Source organism: Zeus faber, assembly GCF_960531495.2.
Source record: "Zeus faber genome assembly, chromosome: 20".
NCBI classification, from domain to species: Eukaryota; Metazoa; Chordata; class Actinopteri; order Zeiformes; family Zeidae; genus Zeus; species Zeus faber.
This window is the reverse complement of record NC_137207.1, coordinates 28467592-28493227: the sequence shown is the minus strand read 5'-3', so window position 1 is coordinate 28493227 and position 25636 is coordinate 28467592. Positions and strand designations below refer to the sequence as shown.

Genomic DNA, 25636 nt, shown 5'->3' with positions numbered 1-25636 from the left:
ACGCCAGCGAGCAGAGGGCAGAGCGCGCGCCTTCCAACATGGCGTCTGCGGCGGAAAAGTGAAAATAGGAGCCGCGGCCTCGGATTTCAGTCCCCGCTTCTCCGCGCCTGTTTCTTGCGTCCTCACCGCGAGAGGAACCGCCTGAAAACACCCAGATACCGGCGACCGCATCGTCGCGATCGAGGAATCGCACGGAAAACAGGAGAGACGGAGCGCGGCGCAGGGAGGTCTGAAGCGGAGCACCGTGTTGTACCGGAGCCCGGATCCGAGCTGCGGGGCGGGAAGGAGCCGAAGCAGGGGGAAATACCAGGTCCACCCGGGAATGTGTGTGGTTTACCGCGGGGAATAAGCCTCGCTGAGCGGCCCGTGGAGCCCGCCATGCCCGCCGTGCGCCCGGTTCTCTGAGGAGAAGCTGAAGCGAGCAAGCGAGAGAGGGGGAATCGGACGGTGCGGAGCGGTCCATCCTCTGGCCTTCACCTCCTCTCCGCCATCATGGCCGCGCGTCTCGCTGCGAGGGGCTGCTCGGCGGAGGGACAGTAGAACCGGGGGAAGAGACGTTCCGCTCCTTCTGGTTTTCGGGGAGGTTCGGGAGTTAATACTCCTCTTCCTCCTCCTCCTCCTCCTCCTCCTCCACCTCCTTCTCTTTTCATCCATCCCCCCCCCCCCCCCCGCCGCCCCTCCACCCCTCCTCCGACATGCCGTTCTCCGCTCCCTGGGGCTGGATGCTCACTTAGCACCGACACGGATTTGAGGATTTTATTTTATTTTTTCATTTCTGTGCACCGTCGACCGAGCCCGAGTTCCGGATACCCCCACTCCCCTCCCCTCGCCTCGCTCCCACCTCCATCCATCCCTCCCCCATCCCTCCATCCTCCTTTCGGATAGATGGATAGGAACTACCCGGGCGCAGGCTTCGGGGACCTGGCTGCTGGAGCGGGATGGAGCTACGACAGATCGGCGAAGGCAAGGTAGATACGGGCACAGGCTGCGTAACACGCACCACCAAATTCCAACGGCTTATTATTATTATTAGTATTAGTAGTAGTAGTAGTAGTATTAGAATTGTTGTTGTTATGATGATCATTATTATTGTTATTAGCGGCGTGCGTGTGATGGAGGTGGGCGGGGTGAGAGGGATGGAGGGGAGGGTGGATGTGATTGACAGGCCGATGGGGTGAAGGTGAAGGTGGGGGTTGTGGGTGGAGGGGTGTCTGGACCATCTATGGGAATTATTGTTGGATACAGGCCTCGAAACCACCACCACCACCTCCCCCCATCCGAACTCATCGACTGATGCATGATGGATCGGCCCTGCAGCCCGGTCCATGTGGACCTGTCTGCGTCGTGCGTGAGGAACGGTGTCATATCCCCGAATGTAAAATCCCATTTGGGTTTGTTTTACAGGTTCATTCTGGAGGCTGGTGGTGACTAATGCACAATTATGCATTTTGCATCATTTTAATTGCGACGTTTGCCGATTCAAGGATTAAAGAAATTAATTTCCAGTGCGACAATCGATGTTTTTATATTTTATTTTTTGACAAAAAACACAAAGGTTTGTTGTAAGCAGCAGTGTTGTAGCCTAGCCAGCCAGACAGCCTGCTAAGGCCCCGACAGGCACCAAACTAGCACAGCCTGGGGGTACGTTTCTAGTCTTTAAGTCGGTTATAGACCCATTAAAAATCTATGTTTTCATGCATGATCATAATATCTATTGGCTGCGGCGGTGCTCTGTCCATCCGCTGGTTCCTCTCACAAAGCTGCTGGGGAGTCATTTGAGGTCACTCGCAAAGAGGCCGAGCGGGGCTTAGCGCAGCTGCCCGCCGTCTGGGAGAGCCTCCAGGCGGGCTGGGTCTCGGGCGAGGTTCCGGCCCTGCAGCCTGGCCTGAGGCTGCGGTGGGGAAGCAGAGGGGTTCATCCTCATACCTGACCTGCGGAACACACTAAAAGCATTTTAATAATAAGACATTTAGTCATAAATACAACCCCACTGCTTGAGATGTGGACCTCACCCTTTGTTTGGATAACATTAGGACAGGAAGTTCCTTGATCTGAACTTTATTAGGGTTGGGGAGATATTGATAACATTTAATATCACAGTATGTTTTGTTGAATACCTCAATATAAATCAATTTAATGATATTTGTGTAAATATCTGCAATAAAATTATTATTTGATACCCAATTCTTAGTAATCACTATTGATTAGACCAGGTAGAATTAACTGTTACCAGGAAACTATCTAGTCCTGTATCACAATATCCATATAAGATAGATATATAACCCCCTTAATTCTAATTATTTAAATGGTTTATAAGCTTTTATATTTGCCTTTTCAATTCGTTTAAGAGTCTCGTGGCGGCTCAACAGGTTGATGGTTTTCTTTTAATAATCTATTAATCTGTTATTAATATAATCATTTATATTTATATCTGTAAAAATACCTTTAGAACAAGGTGATTAACAGACTACTGTCCCTCCTCTCCTGTGTCTCTCCATCCATCCTCTCTTCCATCTCTCAATCCACCATCACTTTGTCCCCTCTTCTCCATTCCTCCATCCCTCTTCTCCACCCTTCCGTCCCGCGTCCTTCCTCGTCTCCATCCGCTATCCCTCCACTCTCTCCTCCTCCCCCAGCCTGGTGTACGGCAGCTCCAGGTCATCCCACCCGGACTCGGAGCTCCTCCACCGCCAGGCCTATGCTGCCCCCCACCCGCTGCAGGGCTATGCTACCAACCACCATCCGGGAGGCTCCACCCAGGGGGGGGCCTGGGGTGCAGCCGGGCGCAGTTTGGGTGAGGGAATGCTGTTTATCTACTTCTGTTGCCACGGTAACAGGCAGCGTCAGGCAGAGTGCAGCGATGTCACTGATGAATATGATGCTGTGTTTTAAGAAATAGTTTTTATTAAACAATGATAATTATTATATTATAGAGCGGTCGCCATCATGACGTTTTAGTTGACGATTGTCAGAAAATTATTTAATTGTGCTTTTTCATGTTCATTTTATGACACTATCATAATATATGCTTATAACAGCGTGTAATAAAACATGTTAACCTGTTGCAGAAGCTATTTGTTGGCATGATGATGGGTAATGTATTGATTAAATTTGGGTAGACTATTGCGTTAAAAAAATCTATAAGCCTTCATTTAAAATTTCAGAGTTAATCGTATTTTCAGAGATGTGAATTGTTTAGCCATTTATAATAGAAAATCTCTGTTGTGCTGAATTTAGTGTTTTAAATTTAAATTTAAACCAACAGCTAGCAAATGGAAATGAACAATGCGGGAAATAAAAATGCGGAGATGTTGAGATTGAAGTAAGGAAACCCAAAATGGATATTGTCAGTACCGTGCTGTCAAATACATTCATAAAAAAATATATATATATAATTGAGCTGATCAGTGCATAGTGCACTACAACATCAGATCATATTTTACAAAATATATAGTGAACAGAATGGAGGACACAGTCTCAGATCTGCAATTAAAGGTGGTTAATAAACAGATTTATTAGTGATTTATATATTTTGTCTTGCGGTGCTCAGGCCTGTCAGGGCTGTTTGACACCGGGCTGCACCACGCCAGCCCCTCGGGCCCCGACACCTCCGTCATGAACCTGATCTCGGCACTGGAGTCCCGCGGGCCGCAGCCTCCGCCCTCCGCCTCCTCCCTCCTGTCCCAGTTCCGCACTCCGTCATGGCAGACAGGTGGGCGGGGCTTCCTGCACGCCACGACCTTTCATATGACATTTAATGCAGCTGCACTCTCAGAGCGCATGTGTTTTTTTTTGTTTTTTTTCAAATTTAATTTAATTTATTTATTTTTAAGAAATTTGGACTGTTTCTAGAATATAAAAAAATATATATATATTTAATATTTCAAATGTTTAATGTTTATTCATTATTAAAGGGGCAATCCAGTTTTTGGGGAAATATCATTTTTGTCTTTCTTACCCAGAGTCAGATCAGAACGTCAACACCAATTTCATCTGTGTGTTTCCAGAAGCATTAGGTTAGCGGCATGCTAACTGTGTAAGTGCAACACAAGGCTGCATTTGGAAAACTAGTACAGTGCCTGTTCAAAACATGTGACTTGCGGTGAAAAACAACGGAAAAATACACTTTCTCACAGGAAGAAACTCACCTAAGTCAGGCTTTTGGATAAACTCGCTGTTGGCGCGTTGATTCAAAGTTGATCAATTTTGCACGTGTCGTGTGTCCAAAAAGCACCAAATTTAACACTGCACGTCCTTGGGTCCCCAGCGGTACACCCGTCAAGTGTGAAGTAGATCACATAAACGGTTATTGAGATAATCGAAGGACAGACACAGAGATTCCTTCCTTTATAGTAAGATACATCTTCCAGAATCTCAAAAAGCTGAGTTATTTAAGTAATAGATCTTATAAATAGGTCTTTAGGACGAATCAAAACATACAAATTAGATATTTGATTCGAGGGTTAATGGGTACAATCTAGAGCTTGGCTAAAAAGAAAAATCGCTGAAGATTCAACTCTTATTGTTTGAATCTCTGAATAGATTTTGAAATTGTATGATATTAAATATTAATATATATTATATACATATACTTTGTTTGGAAGTTATACAATTACATATGCACGGAAGATAAATGTTTATACTTTAAAAATATATAAATGTAGCTGCATTTAAAACAACCCGCATCTCCCTAGATTCCCAGGAGCTAGGCTAGCTGATCCCTTCTGCAGCCATGCATTGAGCTAATTCAGTAAGCGTGCAGCCCGTTGCTATCTCTACTGGACACACAGGGATGATATTGTCATCGATCTTCTGGCCTGATGGACATGATGGGTCAAAAATAACCTGGAAATTGTTGCTTTATGTTTCAAACCAAGATATTGGTTTCATCTGAAGTTACAGGAATTTCTTAATTATGGTGTTTTTTGATCATCATAGATGTTAAACCGCGTCATTTAACCCGACATACATTCCAGTTATTAGAACATACAGAAATACACAGAAGATGTTTTGGAGGATTCATACTCATCAGAAGTTGATTAACTGATCTGTCTCCCCCTCAGCCATGCACACCCCCGCCCCAGCAGAGCTCTTCATTTCGGGGGCGCTGCCAGGCTCCGCTTCCTTCCCCTCCTCTTCAGCGCTCTCGGCCTATCAGCACCCGGCCTCCTTCTCCGGCCGCTCCTTCCCCGCCGCCTCCTTGTCGCTGCAGGACACGGCCACCTTCAGCCCCACCTCCAACGGGCTGCTCTCCCCCCACGACCCCCTGCTGCACATCAAAGCCCCCTCTCAGTCGGGCCTGGGCTTCGACCGCCTGCTGTCCTCGCAGGGCGCCTCCTTCAGGGGGCAGGAGACGGGTTCGGGTTCGTCGCAGAGCTCCGCTTCCCGCCACCTCCAGTCGCACCAGTTCAACCTGCTGGCGGAGCAGCCCCCTCAGCTCTACAACACCTCGGTGTTCTCCTCCGCCCAGGCGCAGTCCGGCTCCGCCCAGGAACGCACGGCCCCTCGCCAGGACTCGGTCATCAAGCACTACCAGCGGCCCGCCGCCACGCTGCAGCACTACCTGAGCTGTGGGGGGGCAGGTTACCAGCAAATCGCCCCCCCGCACCGGCATGCCGGGCTCTCCTGCAGCCCCCTGGGGGAGAACAGCCCCCCCCCCGACCACAAGGCCTCCGCCCGGACGGAGCAGTACCGGCCCATCATCCAGCCCGCCTACTCCTCGTCCTCGTCCTCCTCGGCAGGGAAGGGGACGAAGAGCAGCTCCAGCAGCGGTTACTCCTCCGCAGGCTCCGCCTCTTCCTCCCGGACCCCCCACACCCCCCCCTCTGCCTCCTCCACCTCCTCTTCCTCGTCCTCATCCTCCTCGGCATCGGGCCCCCACCCCTCCAACTCTATCCCCAGCTCGGGCGCGGCCCCCTCCCGGCAGCAGCCCCCACCCCAGCCGGCTCCCCCGCCCCCGCCCCCCCCCGCAGCCCCCCACACCCACCTCGTCCGGCCCCCAGACGCTGCCCAAGTCCTGCCTGTCCGGCTACGGCTCTCCCGCACCCCCCTCCGCACTGACGGGGCAGACCCCCCCCCAGGCCCAGTCCTACTCTCCCAGCCAGCCCCCCCCGGCCCCCCACCTATCCCAGTCCTACGGGGGCTTCAGCTCCCCCCAGGCGCAAGACCTGAGTGCCGCCTCCGGGGGAAAGGCCTATGGGAGTGTGGGGGGGCGGAGCCAGGGCTACTCCTCAGACGTTTACGACTCCGCCTACGGGTCGCTGCCCTCCTCCATGGGGGGCGCTGGGAGCCCGTCACTAGGTTACGGGGCCCCAGGCCACTCCCCCGCCCTTTTAAGGTCGTCCGGGTCTTCTGCTAGCGCCGCAGCTGGAAGCGGAAGCGGCGCCAATGCAGGAGGCGGGAATTCTGGGGGAGGAGCCGGGGGAAGCCTGGCCAATGAGAGGGGTGGGGGGGGCAGCGGAGGGACCTATCACCTCCCAGACTCTAGCCCCTCCCCCTCTGCCAACTCCGCTAGCATGCGTCCCGGACTGCACTCCCCCGCCCAGTCTCCAGGGGGAGCTGGCACCAACAAGTACATTTCCTCTGTGCTGTCCCCGCCCTTCCTGGCCTCCCCGCAGGGTTACCCTGACACCCGGGGCCCCGGCCCCCAGTCCTACCACCCCCCCCCCTCCAAGTCCAAGGCCGACTCCCTGCTGGGGGCGGGGCCTCAGAGATCACAGGAGGAAGTGGACGATGAAGATGACTTCCTGATTCAGCATCTGCTGCAGGCTCAGGCCAGCCCCGCCTCCCACCACCACCCCCCTCAGCAGCAGCAGCAGCAGCAGCAGCAGCAGCAGCAGCAGCAGCAGCCCCCATCGCAGACCTCGCAGCAGGCCCCGCCCCCCACCACAGACACAGGTAAGAGTCTGTCCTACGACTTGGGGAAGACCTCAGAGGAGCGCTACCACCTCCAGAGCGTCATTCGCACCCACAGCGCTGCCAGTGGTGCTGGGTCTGGGGGAGGGGCCGTTTCGGGCCTGGACACCCAGCTGGAGCTGTCGCTGAAGAAACAACATCACCAACAACAGAGGAACGACCGCTCCGTGGGAAGCAGCCGGGGAAGTGGTGGCAGGGGTGGCACAGAGCATCTCCATCACCATGACAACCTAAGCTCGGTGGTCCACTACGGGCGTGCTGACCCATACTCCCACCAGCTGGGGAGCCAGCATGTGTCCTCGCACTCCCAGCTGCAGTCCCACGCCCAGATGGAGCTCCAGAAGATGGAACTCCAGAAGATGGAGCTTCAGAAGATGGAGCTCCAGAAGATGGAGCTCCAGAAGATGGAGCTCCAGAAGATGGAGCTCCAGAAGATGGAGCTCCAGAAGAAGCCCCAGAAACGCCCTGAGATCTCTCCCCAATCCCAAGCTGCGGTGGGCCTCCTGGATCCCTCCGGAGACCAGAACCACCCAGCACCACATTTGTTGCAGTCAGTGCTAGCCCACACCACCCGAAACAAGATGGACTCTCATCAACAGCACCAACAGCACCACAAGATGGACTCCCACCAACAGCACCACAAGATGGACTCTCATCAACAGCACCAACAGCACCACAAGTTGGAATCTCACTCTCAGCAGCAGCATTCCATGGGCCAACAGCAGGCTGTGATGGACGGTGCTAGCGGTCGGATGAGCTCGAGCAAGCAGCAGGCCCAGCCTCCGTCACAGGCCGCCCAGCTCCAGCTCCAACTCCAGTCCCAGGCCTTGGAGGCCCACTACAGTCAGCAGCATGACCAGAACCAGAACCAAGCCAAGCATGGATCAGTGGCATCCTCACTGGATATGCTGGAGCGCTCCCTGGCTCAGACCGGTTCCGAGGTGGCGGCTGCCGAGGAAAGGAGGGTCAGCGGAGGTGGCGGATCTAGGGGTGGAGCTGGAGAGCGTGAAAGGGTGCAGGAGCGGCAGCACACGTCGCACCACCACTCCCAGCTCCACTCTTTCCTATCCGAGTCCGACATGGGCCTTTCCGGCCCATCACACATGCACCACCTCCAGCAGCAGCACCACCCGCAGCAGCAGCAACACCCCAACTCTCACCACCAACAAGCGCTCCCTCATCATAGCCAGCCCCACCATCTCGCCCCGCCTCCAACCACCTCCCTCCCCCAGGGGCAGACTGAACCACAGCTGGGCCCCCAGTCGGCCTCTGAGCAGCACCGGTTTGATTCGGTCAGCCCAGCGGAGAAAAGCGGTCAGAACCAGCAAAACCGCTTCGTCCCCCTGACCTCCATCTGCTTCCCGGACTCGCTGCTCCAGGACGAGGACCGTTCCTTCTTTCCTGGGATGGAGGACATGTTTTGCACCGACGACTACAAGTCTGGCTGCAGTGGCGGTGTGGGGCAGGAGGAGCTGAGTGACGGCCAGGCAGGGCAGGAAACGCTGGACTCCATGAAGCCCGGTCAGGGCGGGGGAGGCGGTGGAGGAGGAGCGGGATCCGGTTTCGACATGCTGGGTGAGCAGGGCTTCGGGCAGTACTGCCACGGTCTGGAGGAGCCCGCCACCAGCAACATGACCCTGGACCTGGACTCCCTGAAAAGCCACGAGCTACCCTCCACTGTCAACACTGAGCAGCTGGGCCTGATCCAGACCCCGGGCCCCCCCGTTGGCCCCAACGTCTCTGCAGGTAAGCTCTCTTCTGGGCCCGGGGGAGCCGGGACGAGCGGTGGGGCCAGGTCCGGAGGGCTCCAGTCCCCAATCTTCTGCTCCTCGCGGCCCAAGAAGCTCCTCAAGTCAAGCTCCTTCCACCTGCTGAAGGAACGCCGCGACCCAACCACACTCCCCAAGAAGAGCTACGCCCAGGAGTACGAGTTCGAGGACGATGAGGACAAAGCAGACCAGCCGGCCGAGATCCGTCTGAACAGTCGGCGGCTCCCGGACCTCCTGCCTGACCTGGTGTCCAGCTGCAGGAAGGGGGCCTTGGGGGCTGGCACAGGCTCCCTGAGCCCCCTGATGGCTGATCTGGACTTCTACCATTCCTCTGGCTACTCCCTGATGCCCCAGGAAGGCCCCAAGAAGCGGGGCCGTAAACCCACCAAGCCCAAGAGAGAGGGGCCCCCCAGGCCCCGAGGCCGGCCTCGCATCCGCCCGCTGCCTGAGCCCTACAGCCCCCGTGGCATGATGGGAGATATGGGAGGCGCTACAGGCGGAGGAGGAGGAGGAGGTGGCGGGTTCAGCGTGGAGGGCAGGGGCCGAGGGAGGGGCCGGGGTAGAGGGAGAGGAGGAAGGAGGGAAGACATGATGGTGGAAATGAGTGGGAAGGAGCAGGGCCACCGAGAGCCCATCCCCCCCCTGAAGGTACCAGCACCCCCACATTACTACGACATCATGACACTGCAGGTCACTACTTAAAGGGCAACCAAGGGCAAGCAGTTACCATTTGGAGCAATCTGTTCCCTCTTATAAGTTTTAATTTCAACAATTTGCACAGCTTATATAAAGTAACTAGATCTAAACTTAAAATAAATCAAGCAACATTGAATACCAGGGCCAGACACTAAAGTTTAGAGGGGGTTGCGAAGACTGACAGAGTCTTAGACGAATTGTAATAATTTTATCATTGGGGTGGATAGATAATTCATTAGCTGGATCGAGGTACACCACGCATGTCGACAACAAATTAACCAGATAGCACAACATTGTTGACAACGGCCCAAAACTGGGCCCCCGTTACTGTCGAGCGCTTGACTCGCAGACTAACATGGAGGTGTGTTTCCAGATCAAGCTGCCCGTCGGCACCATGTCCTCGTCAGACGCCCTACTGAGGACAGACTCCCTGTCAGGGACGGACCCAGCCCTGTCTGACGGCTCGGTAGGCTCTGCCCCCTCCCTGGGCATGAGTCCCGGGGCCCCGTGCAGCGCCGACTGCGCCAGCACCAGAACCCAGGACAAAACCAAGACCAGGGGCCCGCTGCTGAGTGAGGGGGGAGCGGAGGATGAGAGTCTGGAGGAGAGGGTAGGGACCCAAGAAATTAATTGTTAATTATGTATTTGTTAAACTGTATTGGCTAATAGAACTACACCATCGTCCCCTACAGGAGGACGACAAGGACTCTGACTCCAAGGCAGGCTTTATGGCCTCCTTCCTGGACTTCCTGAAGACTGGGAAGAAGCCTCCGGGTTTGGAGATCCCTCCAGGCCTGGACCCTGTCGCCGCTGGCTGTGACCCCTCCGCCTGTAAACCCGGCGGACTGCGGCCCTTGTCGCCCGCCGCCCCGGCTCCGGTGGCCCAGGCCCCACCCCCATTTGTGGAGGCGGAGCCTCTGGGCAGCTGCCCCTCTCCCAAACGCCTGGAGGACGAGCTAAAGCAGAACCTGGAGACTCTGCCCTCCTTCTCCTCGGACGAGGAGGACTCCGTGGGGAAAAACCAGGACCTGCAGAAGAGCATCTCCTCCGCCATCTCCGCCCTCTACGACACCCCACAGCTGGGCTCTGCCCCCCTGCCGCCTTCTCCCCCGACGCCTCCCTCCTCTCAGCTGCCGCTACACCTACCTCTCCCTGCACTCAGCCCGCAGCCCACCGCCCCCTCCTCCCCTCCCAAGCTGAGCCCTCAGACTGACGTGCCCCCCCAACAGGAGGAGGAGGTGGAGGAAGGGGTGTCGCCCACCGAGCCCGCCCCTCTGGAGAGGGAGACGGAGGAGCAGGAGGAGGAAGAGGAGGAAGAGGAGGAAGAGGAGGAGGAGGAGGAGGAGGAGGAGGAGGCGGCGGTGGTGGTGGAGGAGGAACAACAACAGCAGCAGCAGCAGCAGAGAAAGGAAGAGGAGCGCGGGATAGCGGGGAGCGATGAAGACAATGAGGACGACGATGACGACAGGAGGGAAGAGACAGATGACAAGCCGGAAGGTGAGGCTGCCTTGCCCTTGAGCAACACAGCAGCACTAGCATTCTACTTAGCACACCAAGTTAGCATGTGAGGGGCGTCAGTCTTAGTCCGTCTGAAGTACCAAGATGGTGTCAAATATCCTGGTGTCCCACAATGCATTGATGCTTCCCTAACCCGTGTTCGTCTTTCCTCCAGAGTCTCAGCCCAAAGAGGTGCAGCCTCCCCAGACCCCCAGCCCCCTGCCTGATCCTCCCTCCCCTGCCTCCCCCGCCTCCCCCGCCTCCCCCCTGCCTCCTATCCCCTCGCCTCCCCCTCCGCGGGAAGAGAAGGAGCCGTCTCGCCGGCAGAGCCCCAGCCCACCCCCCTGTGACCTCGCTCCACCACCCTCGGCTCCACCTCCCGCCACCCCTCCCCCCACCCTGCCTCCCTCCTCCTCTCCTCCCCCGCCCGCCTCCCCCGAGGAGCCCCCGCCTCAGAAGATGACCTCCCTCCACCTGGCGGAGAAGCAGGGCGGCGCTGCCATCGCGGGGGAGAGCGAGGAGAATGAGAGTGAGAGTGGGGGGGAAGGAATCTTCCGAGAGAGGGACGAGTTTGTGGTGCGGGTGGAGGACATCCGCCCCCTCAAGGTATTTTCTGTTTATATCTACTCAATCTGTTTTTAATTATATACTATTTACACCAAAAATACACATTAAAATGAATTATGTTGTAATTGATTACTACCACCTCAACGTGGTAGTAAACAGGTGAAACAAAAAGTGTGTGTGTGTGTGTGTGTGTGTGTGTGTGTGTGTGTGTGTGTGTGTGTGTGTGTGTGTGTGTGTGTGTGTGTGTGTGTGTGTGTGTGTGTGTGTGTGTGTGTGTGTGTGTGTGCGCGCTCGCTCTACCACGTGCCCCCACCAGGTGGCGCTGCAGACGGGCAGAGAGCCCCCCCCCATCTGGAGGGTCCAGAAAGCTCTGCTGCAGAAGTTCAGCCCTGAGATCAAGGACGGACAGCGGCAGTTCTGTGCCACCAGTAACGTGAGTTCTCTTAATATAATATTACATTCATACTGCACTTGGATTGAACCATGATTCACTGTGTACAGTATATACTGTCTGTCATTAGATGAAAGCATGCGTCAAAAAAAACAGACCGGTCCGATCTGGTACCGGCAAGAAATGCTGTGTCAGACATTGGAGGAAATAATTAAGAATCCGTTCAGATCCTCTCACAAATAAAGCCTGACATATCGTGGAAACATGACGTAGAGTCCAGTGACCTAACCCAGGTCCAAAATGAGAGAATTCACTGCTTCATACATTATTTCATAAATATATAATGTTTTCAGGATGAAACTTCATATTTAGCCTCACTTTAAAGAGAATTATGAAACGATAAATCTAGACCCGTTCCTCCTCCTCCTCAGTATCTTGGCTACTTTGGCGACGCCAAGAAGCGCTACCAGCGCCTCTATGTCAAGTTCCTGGAGAACGTCAACAAGAAGGACTACGTCCGAGTGTGTTCCAGGAGGCCATGGCGTCGCACCGCACCCGCACTCAGGTCATATTTACATTATTAACCTCATTGTATCTGTAACACCTCACTATACCTCTGTCACACCTCATTATACCTCTGTTATACCTCATTGTACTTCTATAATACCTCACTATACCTCTGTCACACCTAATTATACTTCTGTTATACCTCATTGTACTTCTATTGTACCTCACTATTCCTCTGTCACACCTCATTATACCTCTGTTATACCTCATTGTACTTCTATTATACCTATTATACCTCTGACACACCTCATTATACATCTGTTATACCTCATTGTACTTCTATTATACCTAATTTTACATCTGCCACACCTCATACCTCTTTCAAACCTCATTATACCTCTGTTATAGCTCCAACACTGATCTCATTAACCCTCTGTAAAGCACATTAATACCTCATCACAACACTCTTAGTAGCTCATTAAACCTTTGTAACACATCTATAGTTCATCAGGGTGTCCACGAGTCTTTAAATTGCCTTCAAATGTGCTAAATTCTGCCATAGGAGTATTTATTGCACTTGTTTATTTTTTCTCTAAATGAGTCAATTAGGATTGGGCCAATGTAAATTAAGCCAAACATTGGACCGGACCAGTATACAGACTCTTACCACTAGGTGTCACACTTGAATCAGCAGCCGCTCACATTGGCACCACAATCCGCAGGACAACTGAGTGACACATTGGTCGTTTCTCAATACCAAGTACGCCGCTTCGTGCCAAATGCATTGTGGGATACTTGTCTGTCCCAAGTCCACACCAGTCACCACCGATGCATCCTCCATAAAGTGGACGGAGCGAGTCCACATCCTGGCATTTGGACTGGACTTGGCTTGATGAGTACTTTGAATTGGAACAGTACTTGGGCTGCGACTGATGACGTTTCACAAGTCTACAAGAACACAAGTACAGACAAGAACACAAGTACAGACAAGAACACAAGTACAGACAAGAACACAAGTACACACAAGAACGCAGATAGAGAAAGGCCTTCTGTGTTTTTATTACAACCATTCAACTTAACTTTTCTTCTTCTAAACATCAAAATAATAAATACAATTTATTATTATAGACTTGAGTCTCATGAAATTGGAGAAAAAAAAACCCTGAGGTTTAAATGAGGTTGAGGATAGGTTTAAAAAGTTAGTTGTATTTTTTTGCCTCAAATGTGAAGTATTTCCAAACAGCACTCCTGCTGTTTTCTTTGTCAATCAAAACCGGTCGTGGTGGCTCTGCACTTGCCATCGTTAAGGAGCTTACACTATAACAAACCGGAGCGAATGAGACGAGTGGGCGGAAGAAGACAGCACTGAGTGAGAGGAGGCGGGGCTATGTGGGCCCTGCAGTGGTGTGTGTGTGTGTGTGTGTGTGTGTGTGTGTGTGTGTGTGTGTGTGTGTGTGTGTGTGTGTGTGTGTGTGTGTGTGTGTGTGTGTGTGTGTGTGAGTGAGTGAACTCACTGTCGAATAGAAGAGAGAGTGAGGAAGTGCAGCTGTGCTTTCAATGCATTATTTTAAATGATATAGTTATGTTTACAATGATATATTGAGGGGGACTCTGTAATTTCCTCCCCTGCGCTAGTGGCTCAATTAGTCAGTTTATAAACAAACATAATATCATGTTAATCACCTAGTCATATTATTACGAATACAATATAAGTTGGGTTAAGTGCTGTGACACCGTCCACACAGGTAGCTGATGTAGGCTACTTTTTAATTTGCCAGAATGTCTAATGACAAATACCGGTATAGTTGGTTTGCATAAAGTCAAACCGGTTTAGGGTCGTACACCGGACCGGTAAAACTCGAAATTGACTTAAGTCCAGAGCCGAGTCCTTTTGCGTCAGCATCAACATTAATGATAAAACCTAAAAGCTACTGCTGAACCTGACACTCACTGCTCTGTTCCAAATGTACAGAACTTACCAGCAGAACTCATTGAATAAAAGCGTCTCAGTCTTAAATGTAGATTTGTTTTAAATTGAACCCTGTTATCCCTGCAGATGCTCCAGTGCCTCGTCAAGGCGTCCTAACACCGTTTCAATGTGTTTGATTCGTTCACATTTTAAAACAGGAGTCTGGTCACTGCCCCACCCGCCCCTCACGAGTCTCCTCCCCTCCCCCGCACCAGACGCCAGTTGCCCCCCAGAGTGCCACCTCCTGCCACCGCCACTACCCAGCAGCCCCTGCTGCGAGCTGCCGCCGCCAAGGAGGAAAAGGCAGAAAGAACCAAGACCTTGGCCAGAGCCAAGGACAGAGGGGACAAGGAAAGGAGGGTACACTCCGAGAAGAAGGAGAGAGGAGACAAGGAGAGAGGGGAGAGGGAGAGGAGGGTCCAACCCGAGAAGGAGAGACTGGAGAGGGAGAGGAGGGTTCTGCCTCAGCCCCAGCCAGAGAGGCCGGAGCGAGGGAAGCCAAAGGAGTACAGGAAAGCTGTGAAGGAAAAGGCAGTGCGTCCGTCCAAAGCCAAGCAGGCCAAGATGGCCGAACCTCCACCAAAGAAGAGGAAGAAGTGGCTGAAGGAACCTCCTCCTCCTCCTTCTTCCTCCGAGTCGGAGTCTTCAGATGCCAGCGAGGACGACGGTAAGACCATTTTGTTTTGTTTAACGGCAATGTTAGTTTTTCAAGGTGTTTGGTGTAGTTTCAGAGCTTTAGGACTTGTTTCAGTTTATAGGACAGTCAAAGATTCTTAAGATCAGCAAAAATGAATAGAGAAGTCAAACCATTTGTTTCGGGCCGGCCACCTGCCAGGTGGACCATTAGCGTCTAGGGAGAGTGGAAAGAGTCGGTAGTCCACAGGGACAGAGTGACTTCATAGCTCTACTGGGGGCCTCGACGATGGAGAAACGGCCCCAGCTGAACCCGAAAGCTGCTTTGTTACTGGACTTCTGTGCCATGGACTGTCCATAACAAGCACCATGTTCCACCACCAGGGGCAGTGTACCTACTGCCAGAGCACTTTGGGCTGAAGGTCCATGGTCAACTTTGCAGTCAGGTCAAATGTTCTCAGAGGAGCAGAGCTGTCTAGCGCCACCTGGTGGTGAGCTGGATAAAATGGTGGGGTAGTCAACTGGACAGACCTAGGAAGTCCAAACAGGAAGTGAGGGTTTGCTAGGAACGACTGCTAGAGGACCGTGTTCAAAGCCGCCATCCTGGAAGGAGCTGCTTGGGGGGTGTGGCCAGAAGGAGGGCAGTGCCTGTTATGGCGACAACCCAAGGAGGACACAAGGGTTAGGGGTTCTGTTCCCAGTGCGTCTACCATTTGGAACAATTATCACCTAAGTCAAGTGTAATTCCTGTGTTCAATCTCTCTGTCTCTCTCTCTCTCTCTCTCTCTCAGTGCTAGTTAAAGGGGGGATGATGAAGGAGATGTACAGGAGTTATGTGGAGATGCTGGTTAGCACGGCGCTGGACCCCGACATGATCCAAGCTCTGGAGGACACGGAGGGTGAGCGTGCAGACGCACGCACGCATGCACGCATGCACGCATGCACGCATGCACGCAAGCATACTGAGGCTGACGGCGTTTGCTGTGTGTCCCCAGACGAGCTGTACCTCCCCCCGATGAGGAAAATAGACGGCATCCTCATCGAACGGAAGAGGAGGCTCCTGAGACGACTCAGTATGAGCACGCAGCACCAGGTGAGAAGGCGGAGTTTCACGCTTTACCTCTGAGGAGGAGGAGGAGGAGCAGCAGCTCCACACCTTCCCGCTGAGGGGTGTGCTTATCAACTGAACCATGTGTATCAGCGTCACCATGGCAAGCAGTGATGCTAATGAATGTAGCAATGGCTCAGAAATGTAGAGGTGGGAGATTTATCAACACCGATATTGTTTGTTCTAAATAATAATAAAATATTATTATTATTATTATTTTTTTTTTTTATTATAGATCTATTTTTAACCTGTGCTGTCATTATTTTTATATTTGAATGAGTATTTGTGCCAATGCATTTAGGACAGAGTTATTCTGCAAATGGAGTTAAACTTCTCAACCTGCAATGAAACTCTTTATTCATTCTTAAATCATCAACAACTGCTGCAACAGCTCTGTCCTGTGTACGAGCTGCAGAATGACAAGAGCACAGTTTTGGGTTCTGGAGGACCACCACCAACCCCCCTCTTTGGAGAACTATTTATCATGTTTGGGTCTATAAACAACTGATCACTACTCCAAGGGGGAGAATCACCATGGTGAGACAAATAAACATAGAAACAAACAACATTTACACAAAAACATGAACATTGGACGACAACATGTATTGAAAAACAGTGAATTAGGTCCAGGAAAACTGGAACTACAACTGGTCACGTGGCCTCTTCCTGTCATACTTATGGCAGCAAATGGGGGAGAAAAGGAGAGGGATGCAACCGGGGGGGGGGGTGGGTGGGTGTGTGTGTGTGTGTGTGTGTGTGTGTGTGTGTGTGTGTGTGTGTGTGTGTGTGTGTGTGTGTGTGTGTGTGTGTGTGTGTGTGTGTGTGTGTGTGTGTGTGTGTGTGTGTGTGTGAATATATATCATCTGGGACCTCACCATACGAGGCGTGTTTTCGCATAAGAGGGGATCCACGCGGGGCACGAGGACCTGGGGGAGCTTCCCGGGAACCTGGCACTGGTGACACGAATGAGTCGTCATCCAGTGGGGTTTCAGCACGAGTTCCGTGTTATGTTTTCACCGTAACTTTCACTTATTTCACCTTATCAATCCACTAGGAAAGAAATAATAAACCCAGTTGCTGAATCTTAACTCATATTAGATTTACAAGATATAATTTAAAACTTTGTTCCCACTTTTGTAAAGCACGGGCTCGCTCGCTTGGCAATTTTCTGTTTCATTCAATTCACTTCGTAAAATGTAATAAATACATAGACAATAAAATAATTTTTTTATTATATTATTTGTCCCATCACCGGCACATCCATCACTGAAGGTTCAGTCACTGTCCTGGAGCAGAAGTTGAATGAGTTTCTCTAAGAATTACGATCGTTCCTACAGTAGTGAGGCGAGGACACAATGAAACGGACGGTTCTTCCAAAACGTCCTTAGAACGATGAAAAAGTTCCTGCGGTTCAAAAACGCTGCAGGAATGCATATGTCAAGTTTGGCGATACATTAAGCATTGTGATTAGATGAACAGAACATATTCCTAATCATGTATATTTTTCATTAAATAAACGCAGGAATATCCTGAATACGCGAGTTGCTTTACGTTTTGAACCACACACCCCGGTGGACAGATAAAGCATTGCAACTGCTTTTCTACAATTGCAGCCTGGGGGCGTTCCCAGGCACCGGCGCAAAATTACATCATCGAGGGGGATGTAATTCCAGCCAGGGTCCGAGCGCGGATGTGTCACGGTTCTTGCATGGTTCAGCCACGCCCCAATTACTGGTCTGCCTAGGCTCTGTCATGCTCCACCTGTTCTCTCCAAGTGGCTCCTACTGTCGGTGTCTGTGTATCGTCTTACCTGTTTGACGTCATCTGGGCTTTTCGATTTATATTTTCTCGTTTGCTCTTTTTGGAATAGAGACATTCTATTCGCATCTAACCGTGTTAGGTTAGGTAGTTCCTTACTTTGCCGGATTCAAGGAAGTCGTTAACATATAAACTGTGCAAAGCCATGATGGGTTTCATGCACTCGAAGGCATTGGAAAAAACAAGGACAGAGCAGAGAAACAACCATGTGACACGAAAAGCCAATCATACAGCAGGAGGGCTGGCACTTCCTCCGCTCTCTCCCCGACCATGGCACTCTTCAGCCGGGCAGCGCGCAGCAGCGATGAGGCCCCCCGGAGCAGACCCGGCGGGTCTTCCTCAACCACCGATTTGAACTGGAACTCGCGCTCCTCCCAACCTGAGCGGGGCGCGGCCCACATCGCCACAAAATGAGCGATTAAAGAAAGAATCCGTGGTTTTCAGTGACCTCTAGTCTGACAAATGTCCCTGCATATAATCACACGTGTAATACGTACATAACTAATGACTAAACTGGACCCTGTGTATTGCTGCCTGCAGCTAAATTTATTATTATTATTATTACTATTATTAATAAATCCGTTCTTCCATTTCCCAGGAGGCTTTGCAGTCCTACCCCCAGATCACCCTGGAGCCACTGGACTCTGGTTCGGTTACAGTGCGACTCAGCGGAGATGCCTACAACCGCAAGACGCTCAACAGGGTCAAGAAGAGTCTCCCCAAACCACAGGTGTGTTTGTGTGTGTGTGTTTGTGCAGGCAGCTTTTTAGAAAACAGGAAATTGACATAACATATACAGTATATCATATCAGTCATATTAGTCTTGAAAAAAACTGTTGTTGTGTCTCAGGACCTGAAGCTGTCGGCCGACTCCTCCAGACTCTACAGCCTCTTCCACTCCCTGCATCACTACAAGTACCACACCTTCCTTCAGTGCAAGAAGGAGGTGCGTGCGCACACGTGCACACACACACACACACACACACACACACACACACACACACACACACACACACACACACACACACACACACACACACACACACACACACACACACACACACACACACACACACACACAGACTTTAGTACTGAAGTATTGATCCTGTTGTTTTAAGAGTGTACAGTATTGTGGGGGGGGAAAGAGCCACATTTCTCTATTATATCAATATTTTCTCACTCCCAGAGTTGTTAGAGTGTTCCTTTGTGACAGTGATCCACTGTGACAGTGATCCACTGTGACAGTGATCCACTGTTACAGTGATACATTGTTACAGTGATACATTGTGACATTGTTACAGTGATACGTTGTCACATTGTGCCATTGTTACAGTGAGAGATTGTGACATTGTTACAGTGATACATGGTTACGGTGATACATGGTTACGGTGATACACTGTGACATTGTTACAGTGGTATATTGTTACAGTGATACATTGTGGCATTGTTACAGTGATACATTGTGACAGTGATACATTGTTACATTGTGGCTTTGTTACAGTGATACATTGTTACAGTGATGCATTGTGACATTGTTAAAGTGATACATTGTTACAGTGATACATTGTTACAGTGATGCATTGTGACATTGTTACAGTGATGCATTGTGACATTGTTACAGTGATACATTGTGACATTGTTACAGTGATACATTGTTACAGTGATGCATTGTGACATTGTTACAGTGATACATTGTGACATTGTTACAGTGATACATTGTGACATTCTTACAATGATACATTGTGGCTTTGTTACAGTGATAGACTGTGACGTTGTTACAGTGATACATTGTTACAGTGGTACATTGTTACATTGTGGCTTTGTTTTGTGATACATTGTTACAGTGATACATTGTGACATTGTAACAGTGATACATTGTTACAGTGATACATTGTGATATTGTTACAGTGATACATTGTGACATTCTTACAATAATACATTGTTACATTGTGGCTTTGTTACAGTGATAGATTGTGACGTTGTTACAGTGATACATTGTCACAGTGATACATTGTGACATTGTTACAGTGGTACATTGTTACAGTGTGGCTTTGTTACAGTAATACATTGTTATAGTGATACATTGTTACAGTGATACATTGGGATATTGTTACAGTGATGCATTGTGACATTGTTACAGTGATGCATTGTGACATTGTTACAGTGATGCATTGTGACATTGTTACAGTGATGCATTGTGACATTGTTACAATGATACCTTGTTACATTGTGGCTTTGTTACAGTGATACATTGTCACGGTGATACATTGTGACATTGTTACAGTGGTACATTGTGACATTGTTACAGTGATGCATTGTGACATTCTTACAATGATGCATTGTGACATTCTTACAATGATACCTTGTTACATTGTGGCTTTGTTACAGTGATACATTGTTACAGTGATACATTGTCACGGTGATACATTGTGACATTGTTACAGTGGTACATTGTGACATTGTTACAGTGATACATTGTTGCATTGTGGCTTTGTTACAGTGATAGATTGTGACGTTGTTACAGTGATACATTGTGACTGTGATACATTGTGACTGTGATACATTGTTACGGTGATACATTGTTACAGTGATACATTGTTACATTGTGGCTTTGTTACAGTGATACATTGTTACAGTAATACATTGTTACAGTGATACATGGTGACATTGTTACAGTGATACATTGTTGCATTGTGGCTTTGTTACAGTCATACATTGTTACATTGTGGCTTTGTTACAGTGATAGATTGTGACGTTACAGTGATACATTGTTACAGTGATACATTGTTACAGTGATACATTGTGACAGTGATACATTGTTACAGTAATACATTATTACATTGTTACTCGGGCTGAACGATAAATCTAATTCAAATCAACATCGCAGTTAAATTGCAAAGGCTGCGATAAAAAAAACAACTGTGTGTGTGCGTGTATATATACACACACACTACTTACAAAGATTTATGGAAAATGTAAAAAGTTGACGCTCCAGTGATATGATGAAAGTAGGGCATTTAAGTAGAAGATACAATGGAGAATTCCTCATCTCAAACAATTAGTTAAAACAAAAGCCAACAACTGGTGGGTTTACCACAACAACAAATGTCAATGTCTCAATAACTTGTCATGTGCCCTTGAGCATCAGTTACAGCTTGACAACCACGTCTCATGCTGTTCACAAGTCAACTTATTGTCTGCTGAGGCCTGGCCCCCCACTCTTCTTGAAGGGGGCCCTCAGTTCATTGAGGTTCTGGGGTACAGGGTTAGGAGCCTCTACACGGCCACTCAGCTCATCCCATAGGTTTTCTATGGGATTCAGGTCTGGAGAAAGTGCAGGCCACTCCATTTGAGGTGCCCCAGTCTCCAGCAGCCGTTCCCTAATGATGCCTCCTCCATGAGCTGGAGCGTTGTCGTCCATGAAGATGAAATGTGTTGTTCATGAGCACAATGACTGGATGAATGATGTCATTCAGGTAGTATGGGCTTGTCACTGTACCATTCACAAAGTGTAGGGCAGTTCTGTATTGACTAGACACACCTGCCCACACTGTAACACCACCACCACCACCAAAGGCTCGTCTGGTGACAACAGTGGCTGATGCGTAGCGCTCTCCTTGACGTCTCCATCATCTCTGCTCAACGTGAATCGACTTTCATCAGAGAACAGCACTGAGGCCCCTGGTCCCTCGTCCAGCGTCAATGCTCCCTGGCCCCTGCAAGACCATGATGCCTGTGCCTGGTGGTGTGGTCAGGCACCCTTGCAGGTGGTCTAGCACGCAGACCACGCTGATGTCAACGGTTTTGAATGGTCTGGCGTGACACTTGGTGCCTCTCACCTTCCTTCAATGTGCCTGGAGTTGAGTGGCATCATCATGCGGTTCCTCAGGGCACTGTTCACAATGAAGCGCTCATCAGTGTGGGATGTGGCCAAAGGACGTCCACTTCAATGCCTTTCTGTGACTCTTCTAGTCTCTGTATCTCTGTTGCAACCTGCTGATGACACTCTGTGACACTCTAAGCTCAGTGGCCACTTCCCTCTGACAACATCCTGTTTGAAGCCTCGCAAGGCGAGGTGCTGTTGATCAGTTGTTAGGTGTGGTCTTGGTCTCATGATGTCAACATGTGAACAGCATGATGAAGAGGACTTTAAATACCAACTCTAATTGAACCAGGAAATGTATTGCTGGATTCATGGATCAAACACCTGTTGTGAATTTTGTGTGTGTGTGTGTGTGTGTGTGTGTGTGTGTGTGTGTGTGTGTGTGTGTGTGTGTGTGTGTGTGTGTGTGTGTGTGTGTGTGTGTGTGTGTGTGTGTGTGTGTGTGTGTGTGTGTGTGTGTGTGTGTGTGTGTGTGTGTGTATAGAGTGTTGCACGTGACAGCGATGAGGTGCCTGTGAGCAGAACCTGAACAGTGTGTTTTTATTTCACGTCTCCTTATGGAACGAAACAAGTGCGTATGAAATGAAAGCGCGCCTCATGGGGACACGTTCTGACTGTCTTACCCTCCCACCCATAGCGATAGTTTTACCCACCGCTCCTGCCCAGACCACAGTGCGTTGTGCGGGGCGTGTCCTGCTGGCAGAGCCCCGAACACCCGTAGAGTCCGGCGGGGCCGGGAACTAGTCTGAACGAGTCTATTTATTTAATTTCTTTAACTTTTTGAAATTGAATGAGCATCAAGCTGTCCCTGAGCACACTGTGGGCTCTCCGTGTATGTGGACGTATGCGCGCAACCCAACTTATTAAAGAAAAAGACATTTCTGCTCAAGCACTGCATATTTTTGGAATGTTAATTTTCAGATTTTAATCATTACAAGTATTAATGGGGAGTTAGACTCTTTTTACTGACTGGAGTTTGTATGAGTCAGTCACGAAAGAGAGTCTGGTTTTTGAGTCACGCAGAGCTTGGGGAGTCCTCCAGCGCCCGCAGAGCACACGCACCATAGACGTGGAACTTCGGGTTTACTCCTTCGCTCACACGAACGGGTTAAAATAATTAAATGCTGCAGCTCTTCGCGACTTTCCAAATGTTATCAAAACCGAATAGATAAAGTTCTGACAGTGAAACTAATCATTTTGCAGAGGTTGTGACGCTCAAAAAAAAATTACAATTTGTTTTACAGCTGCTCCTTCTCCCATGATCGCTTGTGGGGAAAAATGCTTTTTACTCTGTCAAACTGGCTTCAAAGCCCATTGCTGTTCCTCAGGAGAAGCAGTCAACCTATCAGAGCCGCTCTCTCTGACTCACTGCTCACGAGCTGAGGAGTCAGAGCCGCTCAAATGCTCAACAAAATTCACAGGCGATTACCGTCACTGTGGCAAGGAACCTGTGGGTCATGGAGATGGGTGCAGTGGCAGCCCAGGACCTTAAGCTCCGGGCCGGGAGAGCGAGTCCCGAGTGAGCGAGTCGGCGTTTCGCAGCCCGAGTCACTGACTCAAGGCTATGGACCCGGGGTGCGACTCTTTCTCTCACTCACTCATGCGTCAGACCAATCGGCTCGGGGAGGGTTGCGGGGCTCCGGGCTGTGAGAGTTGAAGCAAACACCAAAGTGGTTTATTTTCAATACACTCATGAGCTTCATACATTTCCACAAATACAGTTAATGTCAGTTGCACAACAGTGTTAGTGACACGTTGTCTAGCTCGTAGCAGGTACATTTACATTTACATTTAGTCATTTGGCAGACGCTTTTATCCAAAGCGACTTACAAGGGAGAATAACATTCAGCTACATTGCGACAGGTAGGAGGGGCCGGTCGGTAAAAAGAGTTCAAACTCGCACATCACTGATTACAAGGCTCAAAGTTTAATGAATCAGTTAATCTTCTACTGTGATTGAAGCTTTCTTTTTACAATTCAATAATTAAATGAAGATATGTTATTCATATCAATTCATGCATCAGCTTCCATCAGGAAAGAACAGTTTATATGTGGACTGTGTCCGTGTCGTGTTGGTCATACTATAGAAAGATTTATTTCTTGTGTTTAGTGATGAATAAAGATAAGGAACTTCAATCGCAATATTAGTCTAAAAATATCACAATTCAATTATTTTCCCCAATTGTTGTTTGTTACAGTGTTAAAAAGCTGCATTGTTATGGTATTAAAATGTTGCTGTGTATTGCCGTGCAGACTGTGATGGTTGCCGGGGCGGCGGAGGACCCCGGCCAGGAGGAAGTGGTGCAGCAGTGCATGGCCAACCACAGCTGGCTGGACGCGCTGTACAACGCCTTCACCCAGCTGCTGTCAGTCGGCGACAAGGCCTGACCCCACCCCTCCCCCAACGCGCACGCCCCCACGTGCACGCCGGGTCGCCGGGAGACAGCGCTGTACAGTAGGTTTATCACAGCGTCAGTGTTATCGTTGCTATACAGTGTTAGTGCCACATGGATAATGATTTTATTGTTAAATACAATAATAATATTTAAGTGAAATAAAATAAATGATTCAAAGTTGTTGGTTTGGAGACAAACTCTCCTGCGCCGCCGAAGCGTTCACTTCCTGGAACCGCGCTGTAAGACAGTATTACAGATGGAACAACGATGATTAAAACCACGACAGACCTACTGTACAGCCCAGAGGAAAAAAAAAAAAGAAATAGCAAAACCTTCTTCGATCTCCGAGAGACTTCCTGGGAAACGGGAAACAGGAAGTGCGAAGATGTCATCCCGGACGGCGACCACTAGGGGGCGGGCGTCGCACTGGGACAGTGATATTGACGGACGGCGTGCGGAAAGCCATTACTGTAGAGTTTTTACATAAATTATTTTTTGGAGAAGACTTTACCGTGAGCTCTGGAGAGAAGGAAAGAAGAGAGAAAGGAAAAGGAAGGAGAGGGAGAGGGAGGAGGGGGATCCTGGAGCTCCGTGTCGGACCAGCTCGCTCTGTGATAATATATAAAAAGACGTTTTTATTATTTATATCAGGAGGTTTTTAAACTGAAACTCACAAAGGCCGTAACATTTTAAATAACATTTTAAATAAAGTTTTTCTCTTTTGTTTTTCTCTCTAAACTAAACATAACATATCCAGCCGTCTTCCCCCCCGACGCAAAGGAACACGTGGTATTTAAAGAGGAAATTGTGTTGTTGTTTTCTTTTGTTTTTGTTTCTCTGCTTTTGGTGTCTGTGCAAACTGCGACTTGTTTGGGAAGCGGATCCCAGCTCCCAAAAAAGAATGGAAAGTCACTTTTTTTGTGTAAATATTGTACAGTTGTTGAAGAAAATTCTGTTCTGTACATTAACTCCTGGAAAGAATAAAACACCACGAAAAATAGTTTGTGTGTTATTGTGTGTGTGTGTGTGTGTGTGTGTGTGTGTGTGTGTGTGTGTGTGTGTGTGTGTGTGTGTGTGTGTGTGTGTGTGTGTGTGTGTGTGTGTGTGTGTGTTATTGTGTGTGTGTGTTATAGCGCGTGTGTTATAGCGCGTGTGTTATAGCGTATGTTTGTGTGTTATAGCGTGTGTGTGTGTGTGTTATAGTGTGTGTGTGTGTGTGTGTGTTATAGCTTATGTTTGTGTGTTATAGCGTGTGTGTGTGTTACAGGGTGTTTGTTTGTTATACCGTGTGTGTGTGTTACAGCGTGTTTGTTTGTTATACCGTGTGTGTGTGTTACAGCGTGTTTGTGTGTTATAGTGTGTGTGTGTTATAGCGTGTGTTTGTGTGTGTTATAGCGTGTGTGTGTGTGTGTGTGTTATAGCGTATGTTTGTGTGTTATAGTGTGTGCGTGTGTGTGTGTGTGTGTGTTATAGCGTATGTTTGTGTG

At 49.7% G+C, this 25636-nt stretch overlaps 1 protein-coding gene across 1 annotated transcript; it reads left to right on the top strand.

The window, feature by feature from the left end:
• Window positions 1–209: 209 nt before the first annotated feature.
• On the top strand, window positions 210–25133 carry prr12a (proline rich 12a). Its single transcript, XM_080021617.1, is given in 16 exon segments — window positions 210–968; window positions 2637–2794; window positions 3551–3712; window positions 5064–5961; window positions 5963–9332; window positions 9754–9990; window positions 10073–10877; window positions 11053–11483; window positions 11761–11877; window positions 12267–12400; window positions 14470–14978; window positions 15736–15843; window positions 15940–16037; window positions 18469–18600; window positions 18721–18816; window positions 24007–25133. Coding segments are annotated over 16 exon segments (7473 nt in total). The 5' UTR covers window positions 210–885; the 3' UTR covers window positions 24142–25133.
• The last annotated feature ends 503 nt before the right edge of the window (window positions 25134–25636 follow it).